The 14,493-nt window shown below is 45.0% G+C and overlaps 1 protein-coding gene across 1 annotated transcript in view; it reads left to right on the top strand.

Annotated features, from left to right (window-relative positions):
- The window catches only part of LOC133350272 (mucin-5B-like), a 101,266-nt gene that overhangs the window by 66,761 nt on the left and 20,012 nt on the right, over positions 1-14,493 (top strand). Inside the window, 3 exon segments of the mRNA XM_061564446.1 lie at positions 1,061-1,152; positions 1,256-1,406; position 1,589. Coding sequence (XP_061420430.1) covers positions 1,061-1,152; positions 1,256-1,406; position 1,589 — 244 coding nt within the window.

The following is a 14,493-nucleotide window of genomic DNA, read 5'->3' as shown; positions in this document are numbered from 1 at the left end:
GTCTCTACAGGGAGTTCTCTGCTTGCTCAGAAGTGACCAGTCTATTTGAGCTACATTGAGACGTGCAAGTTCGACCAGTGCAGAGTGAACTCCACTCCAGCTGGGTGCCCCGAGCATCCAATCTGCAGCAGATGACTGTGCCATGCTAGGCTATTCACGTGGACTGGAGGAAAGCCACCGAAGGAGGCTGTGGTAAGAAACACCAGGACTCTCATGGACCCTTGCCCACGGCATTATTAATCAGGACTCTTACATTTGTAATAAAGGTCGTTGAAGCGACTTCTAGAATCCGGTCTTAATTCGTCTTTCATTACAACACTCCTTCACGCTGCTGACAGACAGCGTGAGAGGGATAGAAAGAGAGAGACGCGCGCAGCCACGTGGCAGCCTGGACCCCCGCTCTCTCGCGTGGCCTCTCCCCTTCGTTCATTCCAGTTCTGACCACGTGTTGTTCGTCTCCACCCCTATTTAATACCCGGGTTACGTGGTACGTTTCCACCAATCCTGGTTAGCCTCTATGGAATCTTCCAGACTCCACCGTAGGCTCCCGGGACCACGCCCCTGACTCGTCTCTCCATTGGCTGTGGCTAAAGCCAGCAGAACCAATCCTCTACTTACAGCTGTCACCTTTCCATTACGTCAGGGCCACGCCCCTAGGCTTCCCCCCATTGGCTATGGACCAGGACCGGCAGAGCCAATAATCGTGACGAGTTGTGATCCGTGAATGACCCGGATATATCCTAACATTACACATTGTACATCTGTACACTGCATCATGTATTATGATGACTGACAGCATGTAATCGAATGGTTGGGTTCACAGACTTCGAGTGTCCTGTTGGAATGGAGTACAAGCCTGCAGGACCCAAACCGGTGGCATCCTGCAGTTCTGGGTAATGTGTGTTCCTATTACCAACTAGACAATGAATCATACAAAAGCTTTATGATCTCATCTTCATTTCTGTCAAGTGTAATGTGGATGCTTAAAATACTTGTTAAATATGGAATTGTCAAAATATGTTATGAATTGTATGTAAATGTCTATGTTTGTGCAATGCAGTGGCAGCGTGGAAATGACCACTGAACTCCGTGAGGGCTGCTTCTGTCCAGAAGGAACAATGATCTGTGACCATGCTTGCGTCCCACTACCAAGTAAGATCACTGATATAGTTATCTTCACTATTGTCACTAAATAACACATTTTGCTATCGTCAGTATTTGGAAAATAATGGGGAAATGTTTAATTATTTTCCAGCTTCAACAACACCTCCATCTACTACGCAAGAAAAAACAACCACTGTTACCTTTACCACGGGAAAACCATCAACCACTGAGGTTCCAACACCAGCTGTAACCACAACCGTCCACGAACCAATTACTACAGTTGTGCTAACTACCACAACTCTGTCTACGGCTGGATCAACACCTGGCCAATCAACTGCACCCCAGTCACAAACAACAGCTCCTTATGTTGAACAAACGACCACATCCCCGCAAAGTGGTGGGACACCAGTCCAAACAACGATTTCAGAGCCACACCAATCTACCTCATCTGGTGAAACATCCACGGCTCCTTTATCCACCACAGCGTTCATATCCTCAGCCACATCTCTAGGGTCGTTGCCTACACTACCTGAAACAACTGCTGTATCTACAACAGTCGACAAAGGCTGTCACTCTGTAAATCCACCACGTCAAGTAAGTGAATATTCTTAATGCTTCTTTGACTTGACACTATGATTAATGCATGGAATACAAGATGCACCCATGTCATGAAAGCCATGTTATTATTATTTTAACATGCTAAGAATTTTTATCAAGTTCCTCACACCGATTATCCTTCATCTTTGCAGTTCATGGAATCGTGGAAGGTTGACAACTGCACGATCGCCACCTGCAATGGCGTGGACAACATCTCTACTCCACCAAAAAGTGCAGCGTCTCCAAGAAACCCAAGTGCCGCAACGCAATGATGGTGTACGATGCTGATGGCTGTTGCTACACCTGGAAGTGCTTCTGTGAGTAGCGTTCTCGCTTTCTAAAACAAACTGGATGGATTGAAACGTTTTGATGGTCTCGAAACACAATGGATATGGATGCTTTACGATCTGAATATCGTTCGAATGCTTCGCGATTTTTTCCTGCATTAAGCTCATTGCTTAAACATTCCTGTAATTAAAACTTGCCTTTCTAAAAAAATATATCATACAGTTTATTAGGTGACATTTTGAGATAGCATAGTGAATTGAAATTTACAATGCTTTGAATCATGATGAATTGATGATTTAGAATGTTGCCGTGATTTAATTTCTATTAATTTGTGTTCTTGGTAGAATGTGTTCCAGTGCAATGATGATTTGTGCTTCTTCTGCCCAAAGGCAACTGCAAGGGATGGGGAGATCCCCACATCCGCACCTTCGACCAAGTTCTGTACGCATTCCTGGAAGACTGCACATACACCCTGGTGGAGGAGAAGGTTAACCGCCACCATCTCTCAATCATCACCGACAATTTCCAATTCTTCCCTGGAACCCCAGCCTCCTTCCCCAGGGGCATCACTGTCAACTACAACGGCAACTCCGTCAACATGAGCATCCCAGCCATTGTCAGGAAAAAGCAGAGCATCATCACGGTAAACATCACCACTATATTTTTTTCACAACCTAAGTATGTAAAAGGAAGATAATTCATCTGAGATGCCTATGTTTGGACAATGGTAATTGATTGCACTTTTGAATTTATCCAGGTTCTCTACAACAATGAGCTGGTAAAACTACCATTTTCATCAGACGGGATTGAGATTACATCCACGGATGTTATTGTGACGGTGCACATCCCTGCAATCTACTCAACGATCGTCTTCACTGGCCAGATGTATTCTATTGATCTTCCATATGAGCTCTTTGGTGACAACACCCAGGGACAGTGTGGTAAGCGAACTCTTTCAATTATTTGGGGACAAATTGACAGGTTACATGTCTACAACATTTATACAACATTATTGAAATGCACAGCAATCTTTTTTTCCTAAAGTCACTTGTAAATTGTCTATCAACGGATCCATACTCAAAGCCCCATTATTGTCGCATTTTAGGAACGTGCAACAACCAGGCCAGTGATGACTGTGTGCGCAAGAGTGGGAAGTCGGAAGCATCTGATTGCTGCCAGGTCACGGCCAAGGAGTGGATGGTGGCCGATCCCAGCAAGCCACACTGCAAATCACCAGGGCCATCGGGCAGCGTGCCTTGCCAGACTCCCACTCCAACCCCTACAGCCCCTTGTGTATTCGACCACAAACTGTGCAAGGCCATCGATAAGACGTACGCTCCCTCAACCTTAACCATGATTACGTTCAAATAACAGACTATTTTCACAAGTGCAACGTACTTTTTCATATTATATGTGACATCCTGCGCTTTCGTAATGTGAAACATTGAAGAAAATCGCTTGATTGCTGTACCGTTCGTTTTTCACTGAAGATTAAATAATTGGAAGATTGCCTCGAGAGGCATTACTTTTCGAGGATAATATTTCCACTGTGTTTATGGTACTGTACTTTCAAATCAGTCACCATCCACTTATTGTGTCTCTACAGGGAGTTCTCTGCTTGCTTAGAAGTGACCAGTCTATTGAGCTACATAGAGACGTGCAAGTTCGACCAGTGCAGAGTGAACTCCATTCCAGCTGGGTGCCCCAGCATCCAATCTGCAGCAGATGACTGTGCCATGCTGGGCTATTTCGTGGACTGGAGAAAAGCCACCGAAGGAGGCTGTGGTAAGAAACACCAGGACTCTCATGGATCCTTGCCCACGGCATTATTAATAAGGACTCTTACATTTGTAATAAAGGTCGTTGAAGCGACTTCTGGAATCTGGTCTTTATTCGTCTTTCATTACAACACTCCTTCACGCTGCTGACAGACAGGGTGAGAGGGATAGAAAGAGAGAGACGCGCGCAGCCACGTGGCAGCCTGGACCCCCGCTCTCTCGCGTGGCCTCTCCCCTTCCTTCGTTCCAGTTCTGACCACGTGTTGTTCGTCTCCACCCCTATTTAATACCCGGGTCACGTGGTACGTTTCCACCAATCCTGGTTAGCCTCTATGGAATCTTCCAGACTCCACCGTAGGCTCCCGGGACCACGCCCCTGACTCGTCTCTCCATTGGCTGTGGCTAAAGCCAGCAGAACCAATCCTCTACTTACAGCTGTCACCTTTCCATTACGTCAAGGCCACGCCCCTAGGCTTCCCCCCATTGGCTATGGACCAGGACCGGCAGAGGCAATCATCGTGACGAGTTGTGATCCGTCAATGACCCGGATATATCCTCACATTACACATTGTACATCTGTACACTGCATCATGTATTGTGATGACTGACAGCATGTAATCGAATGGTTGGGTTCACAGACTTCGACTGTCCTGTTGGAATGGAGTACAAGCCTGCAGGACCCAAACCGGTGGCATCCTGCAGTTCTGGGTAATGTGTGTTCCTATTACCAACTAGACAATGAAATATACAGAAGCTTAATGATCTCATCTTCATTTCTGTCAAGTGTAATGTGGATGCTTAAAATACTTGTTAAATATGGAATTGTAATATATGTTATGAATTGCATGTAAATGTCTATGTTTGTGCAATGCAGTGGCAGCGTTGAAATGACCACCGAACTCCGTGAGGGCTGCTTCTGTCCAGAAGGAACAATGATCTGTGACCATGCTTGCGTACCACTACCAAGTAAGATCACTGATGTAGTTATCTTCACTATTGTCGCTAAATAACACATTTTGCTATCGTCAGTATTTGGAAAATAATGGGGAAATGTTTAATTATTTTCCAGCTTCAACAATACCTCCATCTACTACGCAAGAAAGTACAACCACTGTTACCTTTACCACGGAAAAACCATCAACCAATGAGGCGACAACAGCGTTCATATCCTCAGCCACATCTCTTGGGTCGTTGCCCACAACACCTGAAACAACTGCTGTATCTACAACAGTCGACAAAGGCTGTCACTCTGTAAATCCACCACGTCAAGTAAGTGAATATTTTTAATTCCTTCATCTATTGTAGCTTCTTTGACTTGACACTATGATTAATGTATGAAATACAAGAGGCTACCATGTCATGAAAGCCATGTTTTTTCCCGGTTTTTTCACGTACTAATATTTTTTTTATCAAGTTCCTCACACCGATTATGCTTCATCTTTGCAGTTCATGGAATCGTGGAAGGTTGACAACTGCACAATCGCCACCTGCAATGGCGGCGACAACATCTCCTACTCCACCAAAAAGTGCAGCGTCTCCACGAAACCCAAGTGCCGCAACGCAATGATGGTGTACGATGCTGATGGCTGTTGCTACACCTGGAAGTGCTTCTGTGAGTATCTTTCTCGCTTTCTAAAACAAACTAAATGGATTGAAACGTTATGATGGTCTCGAAACACAATGGATATGGATACTTTACGATCTGAATATTAGTGAGCTTCGCGATTTTTTGATGCATTAAGTACATTGCTTAAACATTCCTGCAATTAAAACTTGCCTTTCTAAAAATATATATAACATACAGTTTATTCGGTGACATTTTGAGATGGCATAGTGAATTGAAATTTACAATGCTGTGAAATATGATGAATGGATGGTTTAGAATGTTGCCGTGATTTAATTTCTATTCATTTGTGTTCTTGGTAGAATGTCTTCCAGTGCAATGATGATTTGTGCTTCTTCTGCCCAAAGGCAACTGCAAGGGATGGGGAGATCCCCACATCCGCACCTTTGACCAAGTTCTGTACGCATTCCTGGAAGACTGCACATACACCCTGGTGGAGGAGAAGGTTGACCGCCACCATCTCTCAATCATCACCGACAATTTCCAATTCTACCCTGGAAACCCAGCCTCCTTCCCCAGGGGCATCACCGTCAACTACAATGGCAACTCCGTCAACATGAGCATCCCAGCCATTGTCAGTAAAAGGCAGAGCATCATCACGGTAAGCATCACCGTTGTTTTTTTCCGCAACCGAAGTATGAAAACGGAAGAGCAAAATATTACACCTGAGAAGCCTATGTTTGGACAATGCTAATTGATTGCACTTTTGAATTTATCCAGGTTCTCTACAACAATGAGCTGGTAACACTACCATTTTCATCAGACGGGATTGAGATTACATCCACAGATGTTATTGTGACGGTGCACATCCCTGCAATCTACTCAACGATCGTCTTCACTGGCCAGATGTATTCTATCGATCTTCCATATGAGCTCTTTGGTGACAACACCCAGGGACAGTGTGGTAAGGGAACTCATTCAATTAGTTGAGGACAATTTGACAGGTTGCATGTCTACAACATTTATACAACATTATTGAAATCCATCGCAATCTTTTTTTCCTAAAGTCATTTGGAAATTGTCTATCAACGGATCCACACTTAAAGCCCCATTATTTTCGCATTTCAGGAACGTGCAACAACCAGGCCAGTGATGACTGTGTGCGCAAGAGTGGGAAGTCGGAAGCATCTGATTGCTGCCAGGTCACGGCCAAGGAGTGGATGGTGGCCGATCCCAGCAAGCCACACTGCAAATCACCAGGGCCATCGGGCAGCGTGCCTTGCCAGACTCCCACTCCAACCACTACAGCCCCTTGTGTATTCGACCACAAACTGTGCAAGGCCATCGATAAGACGTACGCAACCTTAACCATGATTATGTTATAATAACAGACCTAATTTTTCCAATTGCAACGCACTTTTTCGTATATATCTGACATCCAACGCTTTCATAATGTGAAACATTGAAGAAAATCGCTTGATTGGTGTACCGTTCGTTTTTGCACTGAAGATTAATTTTCGAGCATAATATTTCCACTGTGTTTATGGTACTGTACTTTCAAATCAGTCACCATCCACTTATTGCGTCTCTACAGGGAGTTTTCTGCTTGCTCAGAGGTGACCAGTCTATTGAGCTACATAGAGACGTGCAAGTTCGACCAGTGCAGAGTGAACTCCATTCCAGCTGGGTGCCCCAGCATCCAATCTGCAGCAGATGACTGTGCCATGCTGGGCTATTACGTGGACTGGAGAAAAGCCACCGAAGGAGGCTGTGGTAAGAAACACCAGGACTCTCATGGACCCTTGCCCACGGCATTATTAATCAGGACTCTTACATTTGTAATAAAGGTCGTTGAAGCGACTTCTGGAATCCGGTCTTTATTTGTCTTTCATTACAACACTCCTTCACGCTGCTGACAGACAGCGTGAGAGGGATAGAAAGAGAGAGATGCGCGCAGCCACGTGGCAGCCTGGACCCCCGCTCTCGTGTGGCCTCTCCCCTTCGTTCGTTCCAGTTCTGACCACGTGTTGTTCGTCTCCACCCCTATTTAATACCTGGGTCACGTGGTACGTTTCCACCAATCCTGGTTAGCCTCTATGGAATCTTCCAGACTCCACCGTAGGCTCCCGGGACCACGCCCCTGACTCGTCTCCCCATTGGCTGTGGCTAAAGCCAGCAGAACCAATCGTCTACTTACAGCTGTCACCTTTCCATTACGACAGGGCCACGCCCCTAGGCTTCCCCCCATTGGCTATGGACCAGGACTGGCAGAGCCAATCATCGTGACGAGTTGTGATCCGTCAACGACCCGGATATATCCTCACATTACACATTGTACATCTGTGCACTGCATCATGTATTGTGATGACTGACAGCATGTAATGGAATGGTTGGGTTCACAGACTTCGAGTGTCCTGTTGGAATGGAGTACAAGCCTGCAGGACCCAAACCGGTGGCATCCTGCAGTTCTGGGTAATGTGTGTTCCTATTACCAACTAGACAATGAAACATACAAAAGCTTTATGATCTCATCTTCATTTCTGTCAAGTGTAATGTGAATGCGTAAAATACTTGTTAAAAATGGAATTGTCAACATCTGTTATGAATTGCATGTAATGTCTATGTTTGTGCAATGCAGTGGCAGCGTTGAAATGACCACCGAACTCCGTGAGGGCTGCTTCTGTCCAGAAGGAACAATGATCTGTGACCATGCTTGCGTCCCACTACCAAGTAAGATCACTGATATAGTTATCTTAACTATTGTCGCTAAATAACACATTTTGCTATCGTCAGTATTTGAAAAATAATGGGGATATTTCTAATTATTTTCCAGCTTCAACAACACCTCCATCTATTACACAAGAAAGTACAACCACTGTTACCTTTACCACGGGAAAACCATCAACCACTGAGGTGACAACAGCGTTCATATCCTCAGCCACATCTCTAGGGTCGTTGCCCACAACACCTGAAACAACTGCTGTATCTACAACAGTCGACAAAGGCTGTCGCTCTGTAAATCCACCACGTCAAGTAAGTGAATATTCTTATTGCCTTCATCTCTTGTAGCTTCCTTGACTTGACAATATGATTAATGCATGAAATACAAGATGCTACCATGTCATGAAAGCCATGTTATTATTATTTTAACATGCTAAGAATTTTTATCAAGTTCCTCACACCGATTATCCTTTATCTTTGCAGTTCATGGAATCGTGGAAGGTTGACAACTGCACGATCGCCACCTGCAATGGCGGCGACAACATCTCCTACTCCACCAAAAAGTGCAGCGTCTCCAAGAAACCCAAGTGCCGCAACGCAATGATGGTGTACGATACTGATGGCTGTTGCTACACCTGGAAGTGCTTCTGTGAGTAGCGTTCTCGCTTTCTAAAACAAACTGGATGGATTGAAACGTTTTGATGGTCTCGAAACACAATGGATATGGATGCTTTACGATCTGAATATCGTTCGAATGCTTCGCGATTTTTTCCTGCATTAAGCTCATTGCTTAAACATTCCTGTAATTAAAACTTGCCTTTCTAAAAATATATATACATACAGTTTATTCGGTGACATTTTGAGATGGCATAGTGAATTGAAATTTACAATGCTGTGAAATATGATGAATGGATGGTTTAGAATGTTGCCGTGATTTAATTTCTATTCATTTGTGTTCTTGGTAGAATGTCTTCCAGTGCAATGATGATTTGTGCTTCTTCTGCCCAAAGGCAACTGCAAGGGATGGGGAGATCCCCACATCCGCACCTTCGACCAAGTTCTGTACGCATTCCTGGAAGACTGCACATACACCCTGGTGGAGGAGAAGGTTAACCGCCACCATCTCTCAATCATCACCGACAATTTCCAATTCTTCCCTGGAACCCCAGCCTCCTTCCCCAGGGGCATCACTGTCAACTACAACGGCAACTCCGTCAACATGAGCATCCCAGCCATTGTCAGGAAAAAGCAGAGCATCATCACGGTAAACATCACCACTATATTTTTTCACAACCTAAGTATGTAAAAGGAAGATAATTCATCTGAGATGCCTATGTTTGGACAATGGTAATTGATTGCACTTTTGAATTTATCCAGGTTCTCTACAACAATGAGCTGGTAACACTACCATTTTCATCAGACGGGATTGAGATTACATCCACAGATGTTATTGTGACGGTGCACATCCCTGCAATCTACTCAACGATCGTCTTCACTGGCCAGATGTATTCTATCGATCTTCCATATGAGCTCTTTGGTGACAACACCCAGGGACAGTGTGGTAAGCGAACTCTTTCAATTAGTTGGGGACAATTGACAGGTTACATGTCTACAACATTTATACAACATTATTGAAATACATCACAATCTTTTTTTCCTAAAGTCACTAGTAAATTGTCTATCAACGGATACATACTCATTATTGTCGCATTTCAGGAACGTGCAACAACCAGGCCAGTGATGACTGTGTGCGCAAGAGTGGGAAGTCGGAAGCATCTGATTGCTGCCAGGTCACGGCCAAGGAGTGGATGGTGGCCGATCCCAGCAAGCCACACTGCAAATCACCAGGGCCATCGGGCAGCGTGCCTTGCCAGACTCCCACTCCAACCCCTACAGCCCCTTGTGTATTCGACCACAAACTGTGCAAGGCCATCGATAAGACGTACGCTCCCTCAACCTTAACCATGATTATGTTCAAATAACAGACGTTTTTCACAATTGCAACGTACTTTTTCATATTATATGTGACATCCTGCGCTTTCGTAATGTGAAACATTGAAGAAAATCGCTTGATTGGTGTACCGTTCGTTTTTCACTGAAGATTAAATAATGGAAGATTGCCTCGAGAGGCATTACTTTTCGAGGATAATATTTCCACTGTGTTTATGGTACTGTACTTTCAAATCAGTCACCATCCACGTATTGTGTCTCTACAGGGAGTTCTCTGCTTGCTTAGAAGTGACCAGTCTATTGAGCTACATAGAGACGTGCAAGTTCGACCAGTGCAGAGTGAACGCCATTCCAGCTGGGTGCCCCAGCATCCAATCTGCAGCAGATGACTGTGCCATGCTGGGCTATTTCGTGGACTGGAGAAAAGCCACCGAAGGAGGCTGTGGTAAGAAACACCAGGACTCTCATGGATCCTTGCCCACGGCATTATTAATAAGGACTCTTACATTTGTAATAAAGGTCGTTGAAGCGACTTCTGGAATCTGGTCTTTATTCGTCTTTCATTACAACACTCCTTCACGCTGCTGACAGACAGCGTGAGAGGGATAGAAAGAGAGAGATGCGCGCAGCCACGTAGCAGCCTGGACCCCGTCTCTCGCGTGGCCTCTCCCCTTCGTTCGTTCCAGTTCTGACCACGTGTTGTTCGTCTCCACCCCTATTTAATACCCGGGTCACGTGGTACGTTTCCACCAATCCTGGTTAGCCTCTATGGAATATTCCAGACTCCACCGTAGGCTCCCGGGACCACGCCCCTGACTCGTCTCTCCATTGGCTGTGGCTAAAGCCAGCAGAACCAATCGTCTACATACAGCTGTCACCTTTCCATTACGACAGGGCCACGCCCCTAGGCTTCCCCCCATTGGCTATGGACCAGGACTGGCAGAGCCAATCATCGTGACGAGTTGTGATCCGTCAAGGACCCGGATATATCCTCACATTACACATTGTACATCTGTGCACTGCATCATGTATTGTGATGACTGACAGCATGTAATGGAATGGTTGGGTTCACAGACTTCGAGTGTCCTGTTGGAATGGAGTACAAGCCTGCAGGACCCAAACCGGTGGCATCCTGCAGTTCTGGGTAATGTGTGTTCCTATTACCAACTAGACAATGAAACATACAAAGCTTTATGATCTCATCTTCATTTCTGTCAAGTGTAATGTGAATGCGTAAAATACTTGTTAAAAATGGAATTGTCAACATCTGTTATGAATTGCATGTAATGTCTATGTTTGTGCAATGCAGTGGCAGCGTTGAAATGACCACCGAACTCCGTGAGGGCTGCTTCTGTCCAGAAGGAACAATGATCTGTGACCATGCTTGCGTCCCACTACCAAGTAAGATCACTGATATAGTTATCTTAACTATTGTCGCTAAATAACACATTTTGCTATCGTCAGTATTTGAAAAATAATGGGGATATTTCTAATTATTTTCCAGCTTCAACAACACCTCCATCTATTACACAAGAAAGTACAACCACTGTTACCTTTACCACGGGAAAACCATCAACCACTGAGGTGACAACAGCGTTCATATCCTCAGCCACATCTCTAGGGTCGTTGCCCACAACACCTGAAACAACTGCTGTATCTACAACAGTCGACAAAGGCTGTCGCTCTGTAAATCCACCACGTCAAGTAAGTGAATATTCTTATTGCCTTCATCTCTTGTAGCTTCCTTTGACTTGACAATATGATTAATGCATGAAATACAAGATGCTACCATGTCATGAAAGCCATGTTATTATTATTTTAACATGCTAAGAATTTTTTATCAAGTTCCTCACACCGATTATCCTTTATCTTTGCAGTTCATGGAATCGTGGAAGGTTGACAACTGCACGATCGCCACCTGCAATGGCGGCGACAACATCTCCTACTCCACCAAAAAGTGCAGCGTCTCCAAGAAACCCAAGTGCCGCAACGCAATGATGGTGTACGATACTGATGGCTGTTGCTACACCTGGAAGTGCTTCTGTGAGTAGCGTTCTCGCTTTCTAAAACAAACTGGATGGATTGAAACGTTTTGATGGTCTCGAAACACAATGGATATGGATGCTTTACGATCTGAATATCGTTCGAATGCTTCGCGATTTTTTCCTGCATTAAGCTCATTGCTTAAACATTCCTGTAATTAAAACTTGCCTTTCTAAAAAAATATATCATACAGTTTATTAGGTGACATTTTGAGATAGCATAGTGAATTGAAATTTACAATGCTTTGAATCATGATGAATTGATGATTTAGAATGTTGCCGTGATTTAATTTCTATTAATTTGTGTTCTTGGTAGAATGTGTTCCAGTGCAATGATGATTTGTGCTTCTTCTGCCCAAAGGCAACTGCAAGGGATGGGGAGATCCCCACATCCGCACCTTCGACCAAGTTCTGTACGCATTCCTGGAAGACTGCACATACACCCTGGTGGAGGAGAAGGTTAACCGCCACCATCTCTCAATCATCACCGACAATTTCCAATTCTTCCCTGGAACCCCAGCCTCCTTCCCCAGGGGCATCACTGTCAACTACAACGGCAACTCCGTCAACATGAGCATCCCAGCCATTGTCAGGAAAAAGCAGAGCATCATCTACGGTAAACATCACCACTATATTTTTTCACAACCTAAGTATGTAAAAGAAGATAATTCATCTGAGATGCCTATGTTTGGACAATGGTAATTGATTGCACTTTTGAATTTATCCAGGTTCTCTACAACAATGAGCTGGTAAAACTACCATTTTCATCAGACGGGATTGAGATTACATCCACGGATGTTATTGTGACGGTGCACATCCCTGCAATCTACTCAACGATCGTCTTCACTGGCCAGATGTATTCTATTGATCTTCCATATGAGCTCTTTGGTGACAACACCCAGGGACAGTGTGGTAAGCGAACTCTTTCAATTATTTGGGGACAAATTGACAGGTTACATGTCTACAACATTTATACAACATTATTGAAATGCACAGCAATCTTTTTTTCCTAAAGTCACTTGTAAATTGTCTATCAACGGATCCATACTCAAAGCCCCATTATTGTCGCATTTTAGGAACGTGCAACAACCAGGCCAGTGATGACTGTGTGCGCAAGAGTGGGAAGTCGGAAGCATCTGATTGCTGCCAGGTCACGGCCAAGGAGTGGATGGTGGCCGATCCCAGCAAGCCACACTGCAAATCACCAGGGCCATCGGGCAGCGTGCCTTGCCAGACTCCCACTCCAACCCCTACAGCCCCTTGTGTATTCGACCACAAACTGTGCAAGGCCATCGATAAGACGTACGCTCCCTCAACCTTAACCATGATTACGTTCAAATAACAGACTATTTTCACAAGTGCAACGTACTTTTTCATATTATATGTGACATCCTGCGCTTTCGTAATGTGAAACATTGAAGAAAATCGCTTGATTGCTGTACCGTTCGTTTTTCACTGAAGATTAAATAATGGAAGATTGCCTCGAGAGGCATTACTTTTCGAGGATAATATTTCCACTGTGTTTATGGTACTGTACTTTCAAATCAGTCACCATTCACTTATTGTGTCTCTACAGGGAGTTCTCTGCTTGCTTAGAAGTGACCAGTCTATTGAGCTACATAGAGACGTGCAAGTTCGACCAGTGCAGAGTGAACTCCATTCCAGCTGGGTGCCCCAGCATCCAATCTGCAGCAGATGACTGTGCCATGCTGGGCTATTTCGTGGACTGGAGAAAAGCCACCGAAGGAGGCTGTGGTAAGAAACACCAGGACTCTCATGGATACCTTGCCCACGGCATTATTAATAAGGACTCTTACATTTGTAATAAAGGTCGTTGAAGCGACTTCTGGAATCTGGTCTTTATTCGTCTTTCATTACAACACTCCTTCACGCTGCTGACAGACAGCGTGAGAGGGATAGAAAGAGAGAGACGCGCGCAGCCACGTAGCAGCCTGGACCCGTTCTCTCGCGTGGCCTCTCCCCTTCGTCCGTTCCAGTTCTGACCACGTGTTGTTCGTCTCCACCCCTATTTAATACCCGGGTCACGTGGTACGTTTCCACCAATCCTGGTTAGCCTCTATGGAATCTTCCAGACTCCACCGTAGGCTCCCGGGACCACGCCCCTGACTCGTCTCTCCATTGGCTGTGGCTAAAGCCAGCAGAACCAATCCTCTACTTACAGCTGTCACCTTTCCATTACGTCAAGGCCACGCCCCTAGGCTTCCCCCCATTGGCTATGGACCAGGACCGGCAGAGGCAATCATCGTGACGAGTTGTGATCCGTCAATGACCCGGATATATCCTCACATTACACATTGTACATCTGTACACTGCATCATGTATTGTGATGACTGACAGCATGTAATCGAATGGTTGGGTTCACAGACTTCGACTGTCCTGTTGGAATGGAGTACAAGCCTGCAGGACCCAAACCGGTGGCATCCTGCAG

Source organism: Lethenteron reissneri, chromosome 33 (genome assembly GCF_015708825.2).
Source record: "Lethenteron reissneri isolate LAM-NWPU_2019-01 chromosome 33, ASM1570882v1, whole genome shotgun sequence".
In the NCBI taxonomy this organism is placed as follows: Eukaryota; Metazoa; Chordata; class Hyperoartia; order Petromyzontiformes; family Petromyzontidae; genus Lethenteron; species Lethenteron reissneri.
Note: the sequence above shows the minus strand (reverse complement) of the source record. Positions and strands in the feature narration are given on the sequence as shown.